Genomic DNA, 23,477 nt, shown 5'->3' with positions numbered 1-23,477 from the left:
TTGTGGTCTGACATTTTTTTCCTCCAGCGACAGTGTCCTCTGGAGCACATGGCAAAAACAATTGCATCCCAAACTGCCGGTGTTGTGCCAAGGGACTTGCGAGCTATTGTTGCAGATGCGGGTGCATCTGCAATTTTCAAAGTTCTCGAGAATACCAGCAGAGAAGAAAGGGAGAATCTTAATGAGATAACGTGTGAAAACAGTCTGGACTATCAGGACAGAATACAAGGAAAAAAAAACGACCCGAGGGAGCATAGTAGTGAGGCATGGACACAAACAGATAAGAGCATCAGCACGGAAAAGTTGGATAGTCAAGGATCCATCCAATTAGGTGTCGTAGATGTGGAAAAAGCTTTTGAACGGTTCAAGTCAAGGATGGCCTCTGGACTAGGTGCCCCCAAGGTGAGAATCCTTATCGTCCAAGCTGCGGCCCGCTGGTATTGCGATAATTCTTTCTATTTTAAATGGTGTGCTGCCCTATCAGCTAGATTTAGATGCTCGTTTGGGAGAGTCTAAAATGAAATTTTTTAGATTTCACAAGCAGTTGTAGCTTGAATGAAGAGATTTGGACTACTTTTTTATTAGCCTTCTCCTTTAGTGCTAGCCTTCATCATGGCTGAGTTTGCCCTTCACCTCCGGAGTGCCGACAAAAACTCAGTACGAAGATTTTGTATAAATGGATGCTCAAGTATGTGTGGGTGTGTGGATTTGTATGTGTGAGAGCATATTTTTATATGCTCAAGTATGTGTGGGTGTGTGGATTTGTATGTGTGAGAGCATAATGGTCTACATCCACTGTTGGGCACTGATGATGTAAGTGGGGATGTCATAGTAGCTAGTCCCTGCTATGCATGATGGAGTTTATGGTTTTCAATCTTATGAGTGACTATCGTGAGATTGAAACTGCACTATGTTGTGTTTTAGAGGATGAGTTTGGGAATGTTCCTGGATTCATCTAGGTATATGAATGAAACTGCATTCTGCATCTCAATGAACATGACTACCACTATGTGATTGTTCAATAGGTACCCAATGTAAAGTGGGAAGATGTTGGGGGCCTTGAAGATGTAAAAAAAGCAATATTGGATACTGTCCAGGTATGCTGTTAAGATTGTGCCAGCCAGTGATTGAGTAGTTTTGATTGTTAAAGCATAGGTTTGAACCAGGACTGGCTGCTCTGTTTGCAGCCTTATTTCTATAGCAAGGACTCATTCGTGTTCTATTTTATAATTTCTGAGTCATGCTTAACAACTTTTTGTATCATATGGAAAAGCTACCACTTGTACATAGAGATCTCTTTGCATCAGGCCTTCGGCAACGCTCTGGTGTTCTCCTTTATGGACCTCCCGGTACTGGCAAGGTAATATTTGAGCTTTGATGGGATCAATTTTCCAATTAGAATTTGAAAACAAGCTTGCTTAGTGGTTGAGAATTTGCACATTCTCATTTGGTCAAGCTTGGACACGTGTTTGCAGACATTGTTGGCAAAGGCAGTTGCGACTGAGTGTTCCCTCAATTTTTTGAGTGTCAAGGGGCCAGAGCTGATCAACATGTATATAGGGGAATCTGAGAAGAACATTCGAGAGATTTTCCAAAAGGTTGTCGGATGCTGTCTTGAGTGACTGGTCAGCCTTGTGGTCAATCCCTGCTGTGGAGATTTATTATTTTCCCTATTTCTTGAACTTCCATTTACTTGTTGATAGCATCTGCTTGGAAATGCTTATGCAGGCTAGATCAGCCCGTCCATGTGTGATTTTCTTTGATGAACTAGATGCCCTTGCCCCTGCACGTGGAGCCTCAGGTGACTCGGGAGGAGTTATGGACCGTGTGGTGTCTCAGGTAAGAAGATGTGGTGGTAGACAAGTCAATGCTACTGTTGTTTTGTGTTACAGGGGTGAGAGGGATGTACAACATTCCAAACTGAGTTGGGTACCTAGCTGTCAAATTGTGGGAGTATTAAGTGTACTGGTATGTTTGGAGTTTGGATGCACATTAGCTTGGAAGCAGATGTATTTTAGACTGTGTAAGGAAAATGTGAGAGTGCTCAAGTTCAGGCACTTGCAGTAGCGGTTCAAGGTGGAGGTATCTGTGGCATGTCGAAGAAGTATCTATAGTTAGAAGATACTTTTAAATCAGAACCCATAAATCTTGAATCGATATGCAATGAGAAGCTGAACTATCTTTGAAGTACTATTTTTTGTTGTTGTTTATGGAGTATGTTGAGATGCATACTTTGTCATCCCCCAATGCTTTGCATTAGGAGAAGAGTGCAACAGATAAAGTATACTAGGAATTGTTAACAAATTTGAGGCAAACTTACAATATCATCACAGCGTACTGATCATTTGTAGTGTAGACGCTCCAAGGGTCCTGAAATTCATCCCTTATTTTCATGGGGTTTTTCAAAGTCCTCATCTTTGAGCTCATTCTTCAAGCAATATGCATGTGTGAGGTTGCTTTCAATTTCTCAGCAATACCTCTCTTCTTTTCCCCCCCCCAGAGAAAAGAACTGTCTATTAGAAGACTCTTGATTCTTGAAGAAACCTGTACAGATCAACGATCCATGGGTTCCTTGACCAGTCAGAAAAGACTGCTGGCTGCCATACAGTATGCTTCACAAAATTTCAGCTCACTGCCTAGAGTATCCCGGAAACAGTTACCAATAACCAGGGTGGAGGGCTATACAACCAGCAGATTTTTCGACCCATGAGAATGTAAAAAGTGTCTGCAGGCCATGCCTTGCATAAATGCTTCCACCTCAAGTGGCTTGCGGGGTATAAGTGATATCATGCCATATGTTGACGAGGGTAGCTACAGTTTGGGTCAATACTCCTCCATCACTAAACTGCAATGTGCTACCCGGATATTCCAAGTAGTGATGCTGTGGTGACTGTCTCCCAAACATTGTCGTTTGGAGAGAACTCAGGTTGCTGTTGGGAGGGGGTGTAGTCTTGAATGTCCTGGCAAGTGACACTTAGTCCATCTATCGTGTAGGCTGATGACACCTTCTCAATGTGAAAAGGATGTTGCCCCTCTATCAGCCAAGCTACCATATCTTAGGTGAAGACTTGCTAGACTGATCGCTGGCCACAATCCTAAGAGAGCACTACCTAATCATCTGTGCTTCTGGACAGCTCCATGGTCAACGAGCTATTGTCTCTAGATCCCCATCATCATAGCAATGGCAAATCCCATCTCATCTGCTCTAACCACGGTCCAATAGGTAGACAACCTTGTGTACCAGCCAAAAGAGATAAGGATCTTCCTTCGGCGGAGGCTAGAGTCCTAAACTTGTTAAGAACCTCATGTGGCACCTGCTGCTTAAGCCAGAGGAGCTCCATGAAGGAGTCCAACCCGATGCATCGAGCTAAAGTCATCTACCAATGTGGGTTGTGTAGGAGAAGAAAAGCACCTCCGCTATCTATTATGAGTGCCCAATCCGAGATGGCTAGAACCACTCGTCTGGATCCTAGTGCACCTCATGCAAGGGTTTGTCTTCCCATAACCAAAGTGCCCATATCGTAGTGGTTTGAGGTCAATGGTCCAGCTTCGCCCAATTAGCCAACCACTCTGATCCACCTGATCCTATGCTGAAGAAGACCTGATTAGGCATGTTATGGTCTTGCTATAGGAAGAAACTTTAAGAGGGTCTCTGATTCTAGAGAATGAACAAAACCAATGTGGAGGGTTTGTGGATGTGGGGTCCACCCAAGCCCCTCCTTCCATCCCTCCGGGATGGACTTATCGATCTCTTGTATCCAGCTACTAGCTTCCCTTAGGTAGGAAGCACTCGCAGCCTCTCCTCAGGCCACTAGAGGAGCTGACACTAGGCCCACAGGGACCCACTAGACCATTGTCCCACTGTGCCCAGCCAATGTGCATGTGCTGCCCCAGCATATGACCCTCCTGGTCTCGGATGTTCGGGTGCTAGATCAAGGGCATTGCTCGAACTATCTCTGCTCTAGGGTCTAGCCCGAATGAGACTACCTGAGAGATGCCGCTACACTATCATCAAGCTCCTCCTTCCCTATAAGAGAGGCCTCTACGAAGATCCATGGTGCAACTAGTGTTGTTGTCTCCTTGTGCAAGCCGTGTTTCTTTTTTGTGTGCCTCTGCTTTGTATCTTTGGATCGATGATACCCAAACGCGCTCTATTAGAGGCAGCCTTAACTCTTTTTATGGCCTATATTGGAATATCATCAAACTCACAAAGCAATAAGCTTGAAATTGTACTGGCAACTGCGTTTAAATCTTAAAATCAAGACTTTCGTAAGGACCAACTTTTTTGCTTATCATGAGACTTCTAAAACCTGCAAGCTATGGTGCTCAATTTTGATGTTTCACTTGTATTCATCAAAGTTGTGCTTACGTACCTTAAAACATGCTTAGCTATCAGCTTCACTTTATAGTGAATGGGGCAGGATAATTCCCACTGATTAGGCTATCCCATCATCTTGATTGATAACAACATGTAAACCTTTAACCATATCCAGTTGCTTCGACCACAGTTTGTTGAAGTCAAGTTGATTAAAAATCTATGCAAAAATAGGTGATTTTTTGACATCGTTGGATCTCTTCTCTTGGTTTGGGAACCCTCATAATCTGTGTTTTTTTTCAGACGTCAATAAGTGGTGCTGCAATGCCTAAATGTTAGCAGAATGAGACCCTATCAACATCCTGGAAAAGCTTGTATGATTGAGAGTTCTAGGTGTCTTGCAATGCTTGATGGCTTGTGTTTTGGATCCTTTTGAAGGATATTCTAATGGAATGACCTTGTAGGATCTTGTAGATGTCATGTGAGCCACACTGTTTCACTTAGCCTATTTTTTGGTTTTTTAAGGTTTGGGTGCCACATTACGAGTTTTAGGGCTTAGTAGTCATATTTGTACCTCCATTGTAGTGTGGAGTCCACTTGAGATGTTCATTGTGATTTCTTGCTCTCAAGTTGTGTTTATTTTACATTAGAGCGAGGTTTTGTGCATGGAGCCTTTTCCTTCCCACATCCTTTCTTCGTTTTTTGTGGGTTCTGTTGTGAAGAGCTTTTGCAAATGTTCATGGAAGCCTCTTCCACTGAAGAGCAACTTGTTTTTACTGTTGGTGCCTATCTCCAAACTTTTCCCAACTCACGTCCAGCGTACTTGAATTAGTTACAGCTCATTTTTGAGCTCCAGACATGTGCACATAGCTGAAGGCAACGTTTTTGCAGTTTGTAATATCATTTTTGCAGATTTCAGCGACACAAGGTTGCTACAAGTTTTCACACATCCTATGTGTACAGTCGTACGGATGTCTATATAGTCATACGGACTCAAAATTGGAATCAAATGTGTTTTTGAGGTGAATGCTTATTGGCATACATCCCAATGCAATGGCATATTACAGCCGTAGCTGTATTTCAGCGTTTTTATGTTACTTTATCTTCATTTTGGATCACACTCAATTATGGAGCTCATTTTGAGCATTTGGTGACGATTGCAGTGTGATATACGGTACAGACAAAAAAAGTAGCCGCTCTAAATTGATGACTACATGCTTTTTTAATGGGCATTGTGCAGTCACACTTGATTGTCAATGCTTTGCAAGATTTGTGTCAGTCAGATGATACACTTTTTGTGCATCTATACTTATTTTGTAACGACAGTCATTTGAGAACTGATTGGTTCTCGTATCCTGTAATACCATATACTCAGCCTAAGTGGAAGAAAAATAACTAAGAATTTATATCTTGTTCCCCCATGAAATACTGCCAATTCTCAGTGATAAAGTGTAGCCTATAGTAAATTTCTGTCTTTGCTACCTGCCCAATCACAGTCGAAAACCCTTGCAGCTGTAGAAGTTTGGACTGGCTAAAATGCGTACTGTCTTTGATGTAACTGAGGAGCCTTTTGGCTGCCAGCCAATGGATGGCCTTTGGATGTGCCATATACTGATTACACAGCTAGCTAGGCCTAGTAGTCATGAGATAAATCAAGCTGCCCACTAATTGCCTGTACAATGTGGCATCCACATTTGGCTTATCCGCATCTGTTTCAACTTCAAACCTATTTCCTTGGCAGTTAAAATTGGTTTGCTGTTTTGCGTATGAAAATTTTCCAGCAAGCCTTTGGCATACTTCGTTTGATTTACAAAAATTACAGGTGTGTGTTGCCATACTTCTATGCTCAAGAAGTAATTCAACTGCCCCAAAGCTGGCATTTCAAACACTTTGCATAGTGTCGTTTTGAGCTGCTCTATGAGTGTTTGAGCATTGCCTGAATCATATGATCGTTTATATAGAGAATGACAAGTATGAAGCTGTCATTATTCTGTAGCACAAAGAGATTGGGTTCTGAAGTGGCCTTCTTCATGTCAAACCTTCAAGAAGGCATTTGTCTTTGTGTACCACAACCTGCTTAACCCCATAATGTGACTCATGAAGTCATCCAAGTTGCCATTCAAAAACGCTGATTTGACATCCATTTGCCATATAGGTCGAAAGGAATGCACTGCCATGGAAAGCACTATTCTCACTGTAGTAGACGTTGCAACTGGTGCAAAACTCTCTGTGAAGTCTATCCTCTTGTCTTGGGAGTACCCTTTGGTAACTAGTCTTGCCTTGTACTTGTCAATGGATCCATTGTCTTTGACTTTCTTCTTGTACACCCCACTTGCATCCTAGAAGATCCACAAGTCATCCATTTCCTGTTTCATGCCATTTTTCCAATGCACATCTTTATTGGCCTGATTACAACCTTCGAGGGTCATCATTATCCAGCACATGCATCATGAAGGCTCCAATAGCACTCTCCCTTGCCTGCTGTAATTTGGCTGGTCACCCTTAGGAATGTCCTGTAGTTTTGCACCCTGCAATGTCTGAAAATACTATTTCGGTAGGTTATGAGGAGTTTTATTGGGTTCTTTAGGTTTCTTCTGCTGTTTTTCCACGTGTGGGGTAAGATTTGCTGCTGCAAATTCTCTTTCTCAATCCGCAGTGTGAGGCCTAGCACCACCACCTTCAGTCACGTTCCCCCTTTTGAACTTGAGCAATCTAGCCATCACGATCTTCCAGTTGTCCTGGAGTTCACTTGAGTTGGTCGCTGTTACAAGCTTTGCAAGTTTTCTTGCTTACCCATCTGTGTTCATTTCCCTTCACCTTTTGTCAACCCTGCCTTTTCACATATGGACAAGAAATCCTTGTTTGAGCTACACACAAGAGCTTTTTGAGCACGTGGAACAAAATTGATTGTTTCTTGGGTTCCCAAGACTATCCTTATATGGTGGATATGTTCCAAGAATATCCTTACATGGTGAATATGTTTTACATTTTGGTAATTTCTGAGGAGTTTTATTGGCTTCTTTGGGTTTCTTCTGCTGTTTTTCCACCTGTGGGGGCAAGATTTGCTGTTGCAAATTCTCCTTCTCATCCGCAGTGTTAGCCACACTGGTTCACTTAACCAAGTTTTCGTCTTTTAGGTTTTGGGTGCCATGTTACTAGTTTTGGGACTTAGTGTATAAGCCGACACTTGTACTTTCATTGTAGCGTGGAGTTCACTTGAGTTGCTCATTGTTACAAGCTTTGCAAGCTTTCTTGCTTACCAATCTGTGTTCATCTTCTTCACCTTTTGTCAACCCTGCCTTTTCAAATATGGGTAAGAAACCCTCGTTTGAGCTACCCACAAGACCTTTTTGAGCACATGGAAAAAACAGATTGTTTCTTAGGGTTCCGAGACTATCCTTACATGGTGAATATGTTTCCCCATGTTTTTGTGTTTAGGAGGATGTCTTTAAAAACTGAGTCTTGATATTCAGGCTGTTGCTTCATTGTTGAAGCGATGCTCTGGTTCTTCTGCTGGTCAACCCTTTGCTTCTGTAGAACAACTCCTAAGTGCTTTGTCGCTTTTCAGGGGCTACAATTGCCCTTCCTTGCAGATTTATGAACGTCATCAAGCATGATGCTCTATTTACTAATCATCCTCATTTTTTAAATTGTTGCTATTTAAAAATTCAGGTGTCGACGATGTGACAGAGCCAAACATCCAACTGAACTGCTGCTGCTCCCCGCTGCTCCTGCTGCCCTCCTTCTTGCTCCCCTCCTTGCTGCCCCCTCCTTCCCCTCCTTGCTTCTCCTCCCTCCCCTCCCTCGCTGCTGCAGCCCCCCCTGCGTGCTGCCTCCTCCACCCCCGCGCGCAGCCTCTTCCCTCCCCTCCCTCCCTCCGCCTCCCCTCCCTCCCTACCTGCTGCTCCCCTTGCCTCCTCCCCCAACTCCCCTCCCTCGCTGCTGCAGCCCCCCCGCGCTGCTGCAGCCCCCCCCTGCGTGCTGCCTCCTCCCCCCCACGCACAGCCTCTCCCCTCCCCTCCCTCCTACCTGCTGCTCCCCCTGCCTCCTCCCTCCCCTCCTTGCTTCTCCTCCCTCCCCTCCCCCCTACCCCCCGCCTCCCCCCCCGCCTCCCCTCCCTCGCTGCTGCAGCCTGCCCTTGCGCGCTGCCTCCTACCTGCTGCTCCCCCCGCCCTCCCCCCTTCCCCCCCCCTCTCTCCTCCACTCCTCCTCTCCTCTATCCCCCCTCCTCTCCTCTCCCTCCTCCTTGCTGCCCCCCCTATCCCCTTGCTGATTCCTCCTCTACTCATCCTCTCTCTCCCTCTTTCCCTTCACCCTCTCCCCTCATCTGGAGTACTCTATTCTCCATTAGGGGTCTCTTGGGCTTCAGGAAAGCGGACGGAGTTCTTCCTTGCGTTTGAATCGGCCTTTTCCACCTCGATTGACGAATGAGTTCCCACTCAGTCAATCCGTTACTGCCCACACCGGCCACGAGAACCATCACTTTCTCAAAAGACAAGCTACAGCAGTTGCAAAAGGATTTGGAGCATGAGTGTTCCACGACGCTCTTCGCACGCATTCATGGCTCCCACCCCTCCAAGTCACAAGCTAGAGATTGGATGCTTGCGGCACTTCCCCAGGAGCTCGCCCCCCACCTTAAGGATGTTCGTTTGTTGGGACAAGGCTTCTTTCAGGTGTGCCTAGATTCCCCATACGTCACGAGAGATTTGCTACAGGCTGGGTTTCTGTTTCTAGGCTATAAGAGGATTTTTTTGTTTCCCTTTCAACTGGGCTTTGACCCAGTTAAAGAGGACAAGCAGGGAGTTTCTGTTTTCATCTGGTTCCCTGGTCTCCCCTCAGTTTATCACCGGCTTCTTTCAGTTATTGGAGAGAGGTTTGGTGTGGTAGCAGAGATCCCCCCTCTTCGTGGAAAGCCCCCTTGGAGCCTCGGGAGGAGACTAGTATTCGGAGCCTTGTTCGACTCCACCCCAGGATCAAGCTGTACCTTCCTCAACAGCCCAGGTTGTTGGCACCTCATCCGCAGCACTTCTTGATCAGGACTCAGTACAGGTGCCTCCTTCTGTGGATAGAGGGAAGGGGTCTTACATTCTATCCCTGCTTCGGTAGGAATCCTTCGCACCCCCTCCCCAGGACTGGCTTAGGGCAACTCCTTTTTCGCTCTCGAGGACTTCTCTGACCTCCCAGATGATGATTTTGTACCTTCCACTTTCGGAGAGCCAGTTATCAGCATCCCTCTTGAGAGATCTTTCTCTCTCTCACCTATGGACTTTCCTCCCCTTGGACCTCGTGTGTATGGTAGGAGGTCAGCTCCGGTGGAGGGTTCTTTTTCCGCCACCAGGTTGGGTAAGGTATTCCAACCCGCTTCCTCCTGCCGACGAGGATAGCCAGTTGGAATATACAGGGATTGGGCAGCATCCCTCATCGCCGTCGCAGACAGCTGATTAGGAATCAGCTTCATCCAGGTGTTTCGGGTGGTTCCCTAGACTTGCTTTTTCTTCAAGAACACAAACTGGATGTCAGAGATTGCTCCAAGTCAGGTAAGCTACTTTCAAGCAGGACTTTTTGGCTTCCTGCCTTGGGAACCAGAGAAGGTACATGCATATCAATTTCAGATTCTATTCTCCCTTTGATCATTGGACACGGTACCATAACCCCCTCCAGGGCCCAGTGGATTTTACTTCTGATTGATGGACGTAAGGTTGGTTTTCTCAACCTCTATGCTCCGAACAACAGAGGGGACCGCGTTCTATTTTGGAAAGAGTTGATCTCGTGGGCTGACATTGCAGATTCGTGGATTATTGGAGGTGACTTCAACATGGTTGAGGCACCTTCTGATAAACAAGGAGGCAGAGAAGGTGGTATTCATTTCCTCGAGAGAGCAGCTTGGGATGCCTCTTATTCAGGTTCAGTGGCACAAATGTTTGGTCAGATGATGCATTTCATGTTTAGTCTCAATCACTTTTGTTTTCATGGTCGAACCATAGGGTACAGATGCCTATCCATGTCCGGATTGAGAGATTCTATGTGGATGACTGGGCTCTTGATAGAGGGGGGACAGTTTGCATTGCACCTGGTGTTTCCACTTCCGACCATTTTCTGGTAGTTTTATCCATCTCAAAGCCCCATCTGAGAGGACGGTCTCACAGTATCAGGATCCCCGATGCCTTATACACGGATGAGACCCTCACAGAGGCAGTCTTGGAGATCTGGGTTTCTCACATGCAGGGGGGGGGGGCGGTCCTTCACATGTGGCCACAGCACTTGTCAATATCAGTGACTTTTATCACTCCGTTGCTAGTGCTCGACGAGGTGAGGTACTTAGGCGGGAGATTGGTGTCCGCCGGTAGTTGGCAGCCTTGCAGAGGGAGGAGCAGAAACGACCATCTGATGCTTGGGTACAGGAGCGCCTTGCTACAGCAAGGGCTCACTTGATCAGAGAGTAGAGTATGCCTTCCATGCACGGGAGTCCTTTTGGATACAGATGGGAGGGGGAGTCAATAAACACTTTTTCTCTACACTTGGTCCCAGACATAGTAGAGAGTGTCAGGCAGCTTATTTACTCTGATGGGATTTTACAGTCTCATCCGAATACCGTCATGCACTTAGCGACAGCTTTCTATGCCTCCCTTCTTTCCGCAGGTCCTAACACTCAGGCCAGAGATGTGGCTAGAGATGAGATTTGGCAGAGTTTACCTGTGTTGGTCACACTAGAGATGATATGCTCACTTGATGCACGCTTTACCAACACAGAATTCAAGAGTGCTCTCTCCGCCCTTCATAAGGGCAAATGCCCTGGTTCCAATGGTCTTACTCCTTTTTTTACAGCCTTTTGGGATATGATAGGTGATCATATTACTTCAGCCCTGCAGGGCATTTGGGACTCGGGTGAGATGCCTGACTCACTGACCGAGGGACATATCCCGAAAGGTGGCAACATGAATTTTGTATCCCATTGGAGACCCATCACTCTTTTGGGCACTCTGTACAAAATCTTGGCCAAGGCGATCAGCATCCGGTTGTAGCCCCTTCTTCCAGACCTCATCCATGATACTTAGACAAGCTTTGTGCATGGCAGGAGCATATTTGATAATATATTTTCCTTTTGGGAAGCCACAGAGTGGGCTATGCAGAGTGGGCAGAGGCTGGCAGTTCTACTCCTGGACTTTGAGCAAGCCTATGACAGAGTAGACTGGGGTTTTCTTGAGGGCACTCTTCAACGGTTTGGATTTTCAGATGCATGGATTAGAGGGGTGGCCTCCCTTTACAGATCAGCCCACAGCCAGGTTTTGATTGGAGGGGTAAGGGGTGACAGGTTTAAGATTTCCAGATCAATTCGTCAGGGATGCCCTTTAGCTCCCTTCCTCTTTCTCTTTGTGGCAGAAGCTATGAGTATCTTCCTTAGATCTCAGGCTGAGCTTTATGGGTTGAGATTGCCCTTGAGATAGGAGCAGGAGCTTCTTGACTATGAGTTGGCTGATGACACTGCTATTTTTATTGAGGCCTCTTCGCAGTCACTTGATTCTTTCCAGACAGCCTTGGATATTTTTTGCTCAGCTGTAGGGGCACACATCAATTGGCATAAATCCTTTGGCTTTTGGATCAGTGATGAGGACACTCCAGGCTGGGGAGTTAACATTGGCTTTTCTTGGATTCAGAGGGGTGTTCCTGTCAGGTATTTGGGATGCCCGACCCTCTGCTCTTGGCCCTGGGATCCTGGAGGTTGTGGTTATATGGAGGTGCACCTATCAGGTGCTTGCAGTGGGACCCAGGAGAGTGGGAGTGGATAGATCATGGGCACCGAGAGAGGGGGATTCCCTTCTTTCGTTTCACGGTTGGTAATGCCAGGAGATTTCAGCTGAGCAGTAGAGGTTGGGTTCCCTCCAGAGCCCCCCATTGGGATAGCTTCTTCATCACTGCAAATTTGCATAGGAATTTCTAGAGGAGGCTCTGGAAATCCCTCAGAAATAGAAAGATCACTCTTTTCTTTTGGCTTTCTATTCATGGAGGGATTGCAGTGAACCTATGGAGATCACGATTTGGGACTGATCCCACTTGCCCTCGTTGTCATTTTGCAGAAGAGTCAGTGCGACATTGCCTTTGGGACTGCAATCAAGCGAGAATTGTTTGGAAAGGAGTTGCTCGGATACTCAGCATTTTTCATACTTCCCCTTTCTTCATGACTTGGGGCTCGATCACATGGTTATCCCTTACTGGGCCCCAGGTGTTTTATGAGGGTGAGCCTTCTTCTTGGGCACTCTCGATCCGCCGATAGGAGATAGAGCCCTGCTCTCTTCAGGATGTACCACATATTCCTTTCAGAGCTTCACATGCTTCAGTGGACACCTCTTGGGAGATTTTGGCTAGCATTTCCTCTTGGCACATTTGGAGAGCCAGATGCATAGAGGCCTTGGATGACACACAGATACACCCATCACAGGTGTTCACGGGTATTTGGAGTGACACGGTTCACACTTTGATAGCCATATAGGCTAGCATGCAGGGCCCTTCACGGGCAGCCTCTTCTAGGAGGATTGTATTTCTTGGAGTTTGGAGGGGTTCTCCCTTTTTCTCGGAGGTTGCTACCGGATTGAGATGGCACTATCAGCCCCAATCCTTTCTTTTTGGCTCTTGAGCTTTTCATGCATTGCATGGTGTATCCCGTATTCCCGTATGGAGCTTGCTCTAACGGTTTTCTTTAATACTTAATAGAAGTCTCTTTTTTGCAAAAAATAAAATAAAATTTCAGGTGTCTATTGGAAGTCATGCTTGTGCAAGACTACTAATAATAAGTGAAGTATGATTGGAGAGAACACAAAAAGTGACATTTTCAGTCTCATTGTGTATGTACACAAATGGAGAATCATGCATCCTTGACACTACGGATTCCCTTACACATTCAGAGACCTCCTGTAGCCCACTCCTAGGACTGTCACATGTCTCACAAAAATAGCATTTATTGTCCCAGGTCATTGAAGTAATCTCCTTGGTGTTAGTATTCCACCAGTCATCAAAAGAGTGTTGCTTCCATAGTCTCATAGACCGCATGTCCTTTTGGGATTTGTGTGAACTTTGCCATCTCTATAGACAGACCATTGCCTGTTTTTTCCCTCATGTACATGCTTCATGGATTCTTTTTGTGATGTATGTGCATTTATAATTTGTGTGTGTGTGTGGGGGGGGAGGGGTGGCGGGGGGGAGAAGAGAGAAAGAGAGAGAGAGAGAGAGAGTAACTTTTGTATCTTTGTGTAGATGCTCGCAGAAATCGATGGATTGAATGAAGACCAGCAGGTACAGTCCTAGGTTTTGACACTAGTTGGCTGAGCACTTGTATTCGTGACCATTAAAACTGATCTTGTTTCATGGATGCTGTTCAGGACCTATTTATAATTGGAGCCAGTAATCGTCCAGATCTTATAGACCCTGCTCTTTTGCGTCCTGGTCGATTCGACAAACTGCTTTATGTGGGCATAAGTGCAGAATTTTCTTATAGGCAACGGTAAATTTTACTATGTAATTCCAAATTCCGAGTTTTTCTTGTAGGAATTTGATTGATTGTCATATATTGCTTGCGTTGCAAGGATGATACTTTTCTAAAATCTTGAAGGAGATATCTAGCTTTTCAAAAAAACAACAATATGATACATTAGTTTGTAATTGAACAATTTGCCAAGTTTGAGATTGGCATTCTCCCTTGATCAAGGGAGTGGTGTGGTCACTATCAACTATACCAAATCAGTCGGCTTCCTCATGGCAACTGAGAATGTTTAGGAGATCATGAATTGGGGGGCCACTCTTTGCTTCTGTCGGATCCCGAGAGGTAAGACAGTGAGGTACTTAAGCTACCAGGTGGGCATTGACATTTCAACAAAGCAACATATTGCCCCTATGCTAGAGATTTGTGCGACACTTGCTCTTGTATAGGCGCTTGTCCAAACTCTTCGTAGCGAGACAGGCCCTCGTGGCCCACTAGGTCCTCCTAGCCAGGTCTAGTATATAGCCTCATGTTGGTGTTTTCACAAAGGATGCATGGGACAGCTCAGGCAGTGCCCAACTTCTTGTGGCAGGATCAGATGGCATGAGAAACAATAAGCCAGGGTAGCCTGGAAAACGGTAATCCTGCCCACGCGGAGGGAGGACTTAGTGGTCAGAGGCAGTCTCATAAGTAGATTTTCTTAAAGGCCCCCTTACAGGGAAGGGCTCACACCCGATGACAAGTTTTACATATAGTGTGGCAGCATCCATCACGAGGACTCATTCGAGCCAGCCCTCAGTGCTGAGAGGAGTTTCACATACAGTCCCTTCTATGGCATCTGGAGGTTTGGGATCAAGAGGGCCTCATGCTGGGACATCGGACACATATTCACTGGGTGCAATGGGATAGTGGCCCGGCCAGTTCTTTCAGAGCTTAAAGTCATCTTTCCACGGATAGAGAGACACGTGCGAGAGTCGTCTCACTTGAGGGGGGTAGGCACGCAGATGGTAAAGATAGACTCCGGCATCCCTCAATCTGGGAGGGACGGAATTCATAGAGCCTCAGCTCCCATGTGTTAACATGGATAATTCTCTAGGACAAGGGTGCCCCTGAGAATCCAATATTTGCACCGAGACCTTGGATCCTTACACCAAGCCATTACAGAGTGGGACTGGGGAGGCTTCACAACTAGATTCAGATGGAGACACAAAGATGGATAAGGCCTTGGACTTGCTTGAGTTGGATGCTTGGGCAAGGACTGGTCCATCAACCCATCACCAACCACCTTAGGTAGGACAGGTCACAGTAGCGCCTCTGGTTGTGGGAGGTAGGCCATTTCGTGAGTTATAGTGGGATCCAGATGAGTGGTTTTTGCCATCAAGATAGGAACCACCAGATGCCTGGTCCATGAGTGCCTAGTTGCACCAAGGGCTCATAAATCGTCACTTTCAGAACAAAAGCTAAGTTTTCTTACCATGCACATGAGCCGTTTTGGGTTCAGATGGGAGTAGAGTCGATAAACACGATTTCTTTGCTTTTGGTTCTCGACATAATAGAGAGAGAGTTTCACAATTAGCAGAATTTTATAAATTACTATGCCTCCCTTCTCACAATAGAGCATGACACTCTTGAGAGAAATAGTGCCAAGTGGAGAGTTTGGCAGACTGTTTTCCTGTTAGTGACAACGATGAGGATTTCACTTTGATGTACCATCATGTGCTTTGCATAAGGACAAATGCCTTGGCTCAGATGAGTCAACCCCCTCCTTTTTATTGTGTTTTTTGGGAGGACATTGGAGAGTGTATTACTTCCGCTTTGCAAGGCATAAGGGATTCTGGATTTATGCCCTCTTCACTTATTATTCCATCTTCTCCCTAAAGGGGGGTACAGAAATTTGACCACTTAGTGGAGGACAATTACACTTTTGGGCACAGCTTGCAAAATTTTAATAAAGGCGATCAGCCTATGTTTCGTAGACCATGCTTCCTAATTTGATTCATGATAAACAAACAGAATTTGTGCATGCTTGTAGTAATTTTTATAATATCTTTTATTTTTGGGAACCCTCGGAGTAGGCCCAACATAGCAGTCAAGACTTGGCTATTCTACTTCTTGATTTTGAGAAAGTTTATGACAATGTAGACTAGAGATTCTTGAAGGGCATGATGCTATATGTTGGTTTTTCTGATTCTTGGATTAAAGAGGTATCCTCTATCTATAGATCACCCCACATCAATTCTTATTAGCGGTACCATAGGGGAAATATTTCAAATTTCCAGATGAGTCCGGCAGGCAACGGCAGCTTGGATTCGTTTGCCTCTTAACAGGAGCACAAATTAATGGGCACAAATCCAGGTTTTTGGGTCAATGATGAGGATTCTCCTGATTGGCCTTCTCCTCTAGTGCTAGCCTTCTCCTCTAGTGCCTTCTCCTCTAGTGCTAGCCTTCATCATGATTAGCCTTCTCCTCTAGTGCTAGCCTTCTCCTCAATGATGAGGTTTTGATTAGCCTTCTCCTCTAGTGCTAGCCTTCATCATGGCTGAGTCTGCCCTTCACCTCCGGAGTGCCGACAGAAACTCAGTATGAAGACTTTATATAAATGGATGCTCAAGTATGTGTGGGTGTGTGGATTTGTATGTGTGAGAGCATATTTTTATACTATGGTCTACACCCACTGTTGGGCGCTGATGACGTCAGTGGGGATGTCATAGTAGCTAGTCCCTGCTATGCATGATGGAGTTTATGGTTTTCAATTTTGTGAGTGACTATCATGAGATTGAAACTGCACTATGTTGTGTTTTTAAAGGATGAGTTTGGGAATGTTCCTGGATTCATCTAGGTATATGCTTCTGCCGTATTAGCGGACATGCAAATTTCACCTTGTGAAGTTTTCGTCCAAGTTGCAGCCTGCTGGTATTGTGATAATTCTTTCTATCTTAAATGGTGCGTTGCCCTATCAGCTAGATTTAGATTTAGATGCTCGTTGGGGAGAGACTAAAATGAAAACGTTTAGACTTCACAAGCAGTTGTAGCTCGATTGAAGAGATTTTGGACTACCTTTTGATTAGCCTTCTCCTTTAGTGCTAGCCTCCGTCATGGCTGAGTCTGCCCTTCACCTCTGGAGTGCCGACAGAAACTCAGTACGAAGACTTTGTATAAATGGATGCTCAAGTATGTGTGGGTGTGTGGATTGTATGTGTGAGAGCATATTTTTATACTATGGTCTACACCCACCGTTGGGCGCTGATGACGTCAGCGGGGATGTCATAGTAGCTAGTCCCTGCTATGCATGATGGAGTTTATGGTTTTCAACCTTGTGAGTGACTATCATGAGATTGAAACTGCACTATGTTGTGTTTTTAAAGGATGAGTTTGGGAATGTTTCTGGATTCATCTAGGTATATGCTTCTGCCGTATTAGCGGACATGCAAATTTCACCTTGTGAAGTTTTCGTCCAAGTTGCGGCCTGCTGGTATTGTGATAATTCTTTCTATCTTAAATGGTGCGTTGCCCTATCAGCTAGATTTAGATTTAGATGCTCGTTGGGGAGAGACTAAAATGAAAACGTTTAGACTTCACAAGCAGTTGTAGCTTGATTGAAGAGATTTTGGACTACCTTTTGATTAGCCTTCTCCTTTAGTGCTAGCCTTCGTCATGGCTGAGTCTGCCCTTCACCTCCGGAGTGCCAACAGAAACTCAGTACGAAGACTTTGTATAAATGGATGCTCAAGTATGTGTGGGTGTGTGGATTTATATGTGTGAGAGCATACCCATACATGTCTTTCTGCTATATAGTGAGCTTGTCAATTGGGTATTGGCATTTCTTCCACTCAACAGTTTGCTCCAGTGTCAAGGAAACTCCTTCTTTGGAGTACATCTAGGTTGGATATTGTCTGTAGTTGTCACCAGGTGTTATTCGCCAGTCCCTTGTTTGTCTGCTCATGTTGGTGTTAGTCTAGGGAACACATTATGCAGCTCAAGAAACCTATTAGATTGTTTCTTTGGGAGCGGACTTGATGGTAGTATTTGCAGACCCATCAAGTCCACTCCCAAAGAAAGAATCTAATCCAACCCACAAAGGAGGGCTTAATATCAATAAGATACTCACTACAAAGCTTTGCTTTCAAGCTCATTGTCAGGGGACTCATGCCAGGTCCAGAGCTATGAAACAATCTTCTCTTATGATGTATTGTATCCTATCCTAAACCATATACCCTCATTAGGGGACTCATGCTAGGTTGAGCTATGAAACAATATTCTCTTACGATGTATTGTAACCTATCCTAAACCCTATATCCTAAAACGTGTAACCTATCCTAAACCCTATATCCTAAAACGTTTCATGTCTGACGTACCTAACAACCATGAAACAAGCCCTAACCTTGAAAGTTAAATCCACATTACAAGCTATATTAAGAACTTCAACTTTCCTCTCTCGAGCCTAGCAGTACACTTCAAGAGCACCCCATATTTCCTTTAGGCTCTCTTCCATGCCATCCACAAAAAGGGCCTTGTCATCTACCAACCCAATTTTAGAAGCTTGCCCTCTCAATGGATCGATAAGCGCATCCCTGGCCAGCTATCTAAGAATGCAGGAAGTCTTCTAGAGCCTCTGCCAAGAAGAGGAAAAGACACGTAGCTAGAGGGGCAGCCTTGTCACAACTAGTAGGAAAGAGAGAAGGCCTTCTCTATCTAGCCTCCAATAAGCATTTGACTGGCACTCCCCATATACAAGGTTGCAAGCCCCTGAATCTAGTGTGCAAAGAAGCCCATGTTAGGAAATGGAGTCAATTTGAGTGACTTTTAGTGTGTTCTAGAGTAGTACTATACTACTTTATATCCTAGAGTGCCATGTGTCACTATGGGACTTATCAGTGTGTGTGCCTATCCTATAAAGGCATTGTACTTTCATTGTCATTTTCATCAAGCCTCGTGTCTTTCTTGATCATGTAAGTACTTTGCTTAGTTGTATATTTCTTTATTTTTTATTTCATTTCCATTATGCTTTCCTAGTCTTGCTTTTCCTTTCCATTCCATGTCTTGCATCTTCATATGGTATCAGAGGTATCCATGTCTTGCAGCCGTCCATCCTCTTCATTGTTGACCTCTGCTCCAGCTCGCTATTTGCTCCTTCCTGACATTCTCTTGGAGCTGTTGCCCGCAAGTTGGTGCCCGTATTCAGCCCGCCATTTCTTCCTCTTCTACATCTCCATTGCAATTTGAGTTTTCTGCGAAAAGTTACAGCCCTTGCAAGAAGTGACGAAATTTGTTTCTATGCGCGAATTTTGTTCTAGAGCTCAATGATTTGATAGGCCAAGCATGATGCAACCGTCCATCCTCTTCATCGTTGACCTCTGCTCCAGCTCGCTATTTGCTTCTTCCTGACATTCTCTTGGAGCTGCTGCCCGCAAGTTGGTGCCCGTATTCTACCCGCCATTTCTTCCTCTTCTACATCTCCATTGTGCCCGCCATTTTTTTTTCCTTTTGCCCACCATTTCTCCCATTTCTTCCTCAGCCCTCCATTTCTCCCTCAGCTCACTTGTGCCCTTCATTCTATCCATCACTCTTCTCTCTCCTAGCTACCAGCTTTATGGGTTCGCTTTCCACGAACTCTCTCATTGTGGACGAATTCAAGGGGGACGGATTTCCATGGCAAACAAAAGTGCAACTCCTTCTCATGAAGGAGTATGTTTGGGATGCCATCGAAGATGATGAAGCACTTGACGCATCAACGGAGCTTCAAACACGAAAGATTTGGAAGCAACACAATTCGACATTGCAATCATCGGGCTTTGCCTAGATGATTCATTGATTCATCACATCGACTTCAAGTCCAAGGCAAAGGAGATTTGGGCACACCTTGAGAATATATTTGGTAACAAGATCACCAACTCCAAGGTATTTCTGAAAATGCAATTTTATAAGCTGAAAATGGAAGAGTCTGATACTTTTGAGTGCACATATAGCAAAAATTCAATCTTTAGTTCAATAACTCTCCAATTTGAATTGTTGCCCGGATGACGAGGACAAAATGGCTGTCTTGATGACAAGTATGAAAGGGATTTCTCGCTTTGAGAATGCCCTTGAAGTACTTCGCATTGCATCGACTACATTCGAAGATATGGTGTCTCTTTTGCTTGAAAAGGATCGCCGCAACAAAGAATCTCCATCCTATTTAGCGGATAGTACACATGCACTTGCCTCCACAAGCAAATGGAGACCTAGGCCATCGACTCCACCAGCACGAGGACAGACATTCAAGCCATTCAAGTGCACTTACTGCAATAAGCTCGGTCATACGAAGGACAGGTGTTACTAGAAGCTTGCTCAACAACAATCGAAGGATCATGCTAGTTGGGTGGCATCCGCCACTAGTGATGATGCAGACGAAGATGACCCGCCGACACAGGATCATGCTCTTACAGCCTGTCTCCCGCATCTAGAGGATGATGGAGATCATGATTTTTCTTTCTAAAGCATAATATATTAGGGTACTCTGCCCTGGGGGTGTTTCCAAAAAACGAATGCAATAAATCATGTGTGTTCAGTCAATAAAGGTCCTCTGCCTTGGATAGTCCTCCTAAAATGATGTATTTCTTTTATATTTTTGGTGTGTGGCTCCATGTTCCTCATTAGTCTTTGGAGCCAGGTGGGGATGTACAGTGGGAGCTATGTGTTTTTGGCTTTGATAGGTCTATTTGTTGGTGCAATGGTCTCCTAGACCTCTGAGTTAATCATGCATCCATGCATGATGAGCCTCTGAGCCATGCTAGATGAGATTTCTATGTTATGCGCACTAGCCTCTGAGATTGTGTGGGAGCCATGTCTAGTTCTAGACCGGCATGCACAGTTTTGATGACCATCATTGTCATGTTTTGTTCTTGGTTCCATTCCAGTAGTCCCTCACCTTTCCTCCATGGGGGTGTGTTAGGAAATGGAGTCAATTTGAGTGACTTATAGTGTGTTCTAGAGTAGTACTATACTATATATCCTAGAATGCCATGTGTCACTATGGGACTTATCCCATATACATTTGACACTTAGAGTGTGTGTGCCTATCCTATAAAGGCATTGTACTTTCATTGTCATTTTCATCAAGCCTCATGCCTTTCTTGATCATGTAAGTACTTTGCTTAGTTGTATATTTCTTTCTCGCATTATTTCATTTCCATTATGCTTTCCTAGTCTTGCTTTTCCTTTCCATTCCATCCCATTCCATGTCTTGCATCTTCAGCCCATCCTCCTCATGGTGCCCTTCAAAGAAGCCCACTCCACCTTGCACAACCCTTCTCGAAATCCATGAGGATTGCAACAGGGCTGAGACTCATAGACCTTCGGTGAAAGTAGAAAGCTACAAAAAGCTGAGAAATCACAAAAAGCAGGTTGAAAAAGTTATAAAAGCTGAAAAAATGATTTCTAATATCTTATTTTCTAATTGTAATCTCTGATTGGTTATCCTAGGTTAGAATATTTTCTAGGTATTATTTTAATTCTTTAATTAGGTCCCTTCAAAATTTTTCCCCATGACCCCTCTACCCATGCACAGAATTAATTAAATTAATAGGCCTTAAACAATGCACATTCTAGGTTTACTATACTCATAACTTGACCTGGACAACTCAAAATTACCTAAACTAAATCCATTCTTTAAACCTCGATATGCTCTAACGAATGTGCATGTTGAGTGATCAAGGTGCTATACCTAACACTCAAACATTACGGGTTTTGAAGATCGCATCTAGCTCACAGTTAAACACTACATGGTCTTGATCTACCCTCATCAATCTAAGCATCATTGCGTAACGCACCAAGGCTTATCCCCAAAGCTAATTTGAAGGTGTCAGAAATAAACCATGGGTACTAAAGACCCATCAAGTGTTAGAAAACCATTATGGATGTGCGAAGCATTATCAATCTCGTATGGCACTTTGATAATTTAATATTAGGTGGAGGGTTGTAACTTCACCGATGTGAAGTCCACCTCTTGCACTAGCTTCCAACATACCATACTAAAGATGGTACAGTCGGACTAAAGATGACAAATCACACTCAAGGTAATAGATCACTTGGAAGGTGATAGAGTGACACTAAAGGTGACTTAGACACATTGAAGGTGTCATGGACACACTGATGGTGTCATGTGCTAGCACTGTAAACAAGGTGGTGGTCACGCTAAAGGTGACATAAGACATACTGAAAATAGCATACATGGTGATCAGCCATGGTAAGAGCTCTGAATTGTGAATAACCATGCACGGAAGGTTTGTCGAAGATAACTGGCCAGGGTGTGATGTCGTGTTACAAGACCTCACACAAAGAAGACTCACACGTGTGGTCTATAAACATGTGATCATAATAAATAAAAATAGGACATCCAATAATGATCCAAAAATGTAGTGTGGAAAAGTATAGATGTGTTACATCTAAGGCAAAGCTCGCCTAGATCCAATCATGAACCTGGCTCCTCAAAGGCGTGAGGCCAACAATATGGTCCCTAGTGCTTTGTCTTGGAGGGGGATTGAACGACGATCTTCACCTATTCGAGGAAAGTGCAATCCAAATGGTTTTGTTGGTGGAGGGGGCTGCCATGTGAGCCCCTCGTGCCAGAGGGTCATCACCAAGATTACTTTTTTGGGAATCAAGAAAACAATACGCTAAGTTGCTAGGTAGGGGAAAATAGGGAAGGGAAGGAGAAAAGGGGAAAACCCGAGGGAAGGGGGGGTTCTGAAGAGGAACAATAGCCCTCTAAACAGCCCAACCAAGGAGGGTCTAGAGCAAGGAAAAGGCCATCTTTAGTCCTCCAGCAATATAGGCCAGCCCAGCTGGTATACGATCAATAGGGCCAAGAAAAAACCCACAATCCAAGGAGAAACAGCTTTTCCTTAAAAAAACTGTCGACAGAACCCTTGGACCAGGTTGTTTGCAGAATCCAAGCTAGGAGCAGCTGCAAGGAAGGATAGCAGCCAGAAAAGGCTGCTGTGAAGTGCATGGGAGCAGAACGAGAGGGCTGGGGGGGGGGGGCGGGGGTGTCAAGAGTCATAGAGGAGGTGTAGAGGCACAAGAAGAGGTATAGAGGAGCTGGAGAAGGAGGCAGAGGGTCGAAAAGGCTTTTACTCATCTTTGAATTTGAAACGTGAAATAATACATATAGTTCAGATACCCTAGGTATTCTTGCTGCAATTTCTTGAATAGTACTAAGTCATTGTGTTCAAGGAGGAATTCAAGAATATCAGCTGCTTAGTGTGCAAGCGTTCCAAGCTGTCTTGCTTCCAACCTGTGCTCAGTTCCTTTCACTACTCTAGAGCTGCAAGGCTTATGTGAACCACATGGATATTAGGGACTGATGGGCACCTCCTACCTACTTGGCAAGTGGAATGTTTATGGTGATTAAAGATGTCAAGTTTCATGAGCAGTATCTTATAAAAACCAAAATTATATAACAAAGGTAAAAAATTCCTGCTAAAATGCACAAGATCATCATGTAGATCACAGAGTCTACATGGTCAGGGCACTGACAAGACTCAAAACATGTTTTCTTTATATTCTAGTACAAGACTCCATTCTATAAGTAGCGATTGTAGATTTTGAAATTTCTCTGTGTATGAGCTCTTAACTTGTGTGTTGGAGTTTGGCTGCTGATATTTGCTCACTCACTCATCAGCCTGAAAATGCTTGTATTCAATGAATAAA

General features: G+C 44.7%; 1 protein-coding gene across 2 annotated transcripts in view; it reads left to right on the top strand.

Moving 5' to 3' along the window:
• PEX6 (peroxin 6) overlaps positions 1 to 23,477 on the top strand; it is a 105,186-nt gene that overhangs the window by 70,062 nt on the left and 11,647 nt on the right. Inside the window, exons 7-13 of one of the 2 annotated variants that reach the window (XM_087388234.1) lie at positions 34 to 402; positions 1,026 to 1,097; positions 1,274 to 1,360; positions 1,476 to 1,598; positions 1,729 to 1,839; positions 13,565 to 13,603; positions 13,690 to 13,811. In XM_087388234.1, the coding sequence (XP_087244360.1) occupies positions 34 to 402; positions 1,026 to 1,097; positions 1,274 to 1,360; positions 1,476 to 1,598; positions 1,729 to 1,839; positions 13,565 to 13,603; positions 13,690 to 13,811 (923 nt within the window). Of the gene's footprint in view, positions 1 to 27; positions 403 to 1,025; positions 1,098 to 1,273; positions 1,361 to 1,475; positions 1,599 to 1,728; positions 1,840 to 13,564; positions 13,604 to 13,689; positions 13,812 to 23,477 lie in introns of both variants that reach the window. The other variant, XM_087388233.1, reaches the window with a different exon arrangement.

Source organism: Dipteris shenzhenensis, chromosome 17 (assembly GCF_047967505.1).
Source record: "Dipteris shenzhenensis isolate YYH24624 ecotype China chromosome 17, Dip_SZ_1.0, whole genome shotgun sequence".
NCBI lineage: Eukaryota > Viridiplantae > Streptophyta > Polypodiopsida > Gleicheniales > Dipteridaceae > Dipteris > Dipteris shenzhenensis.
The sequence above is the reverse complement of the archived record's forward strand: the minus strand, read 5'-3'. Positions and strand labels throughout refer to the sequence as shown.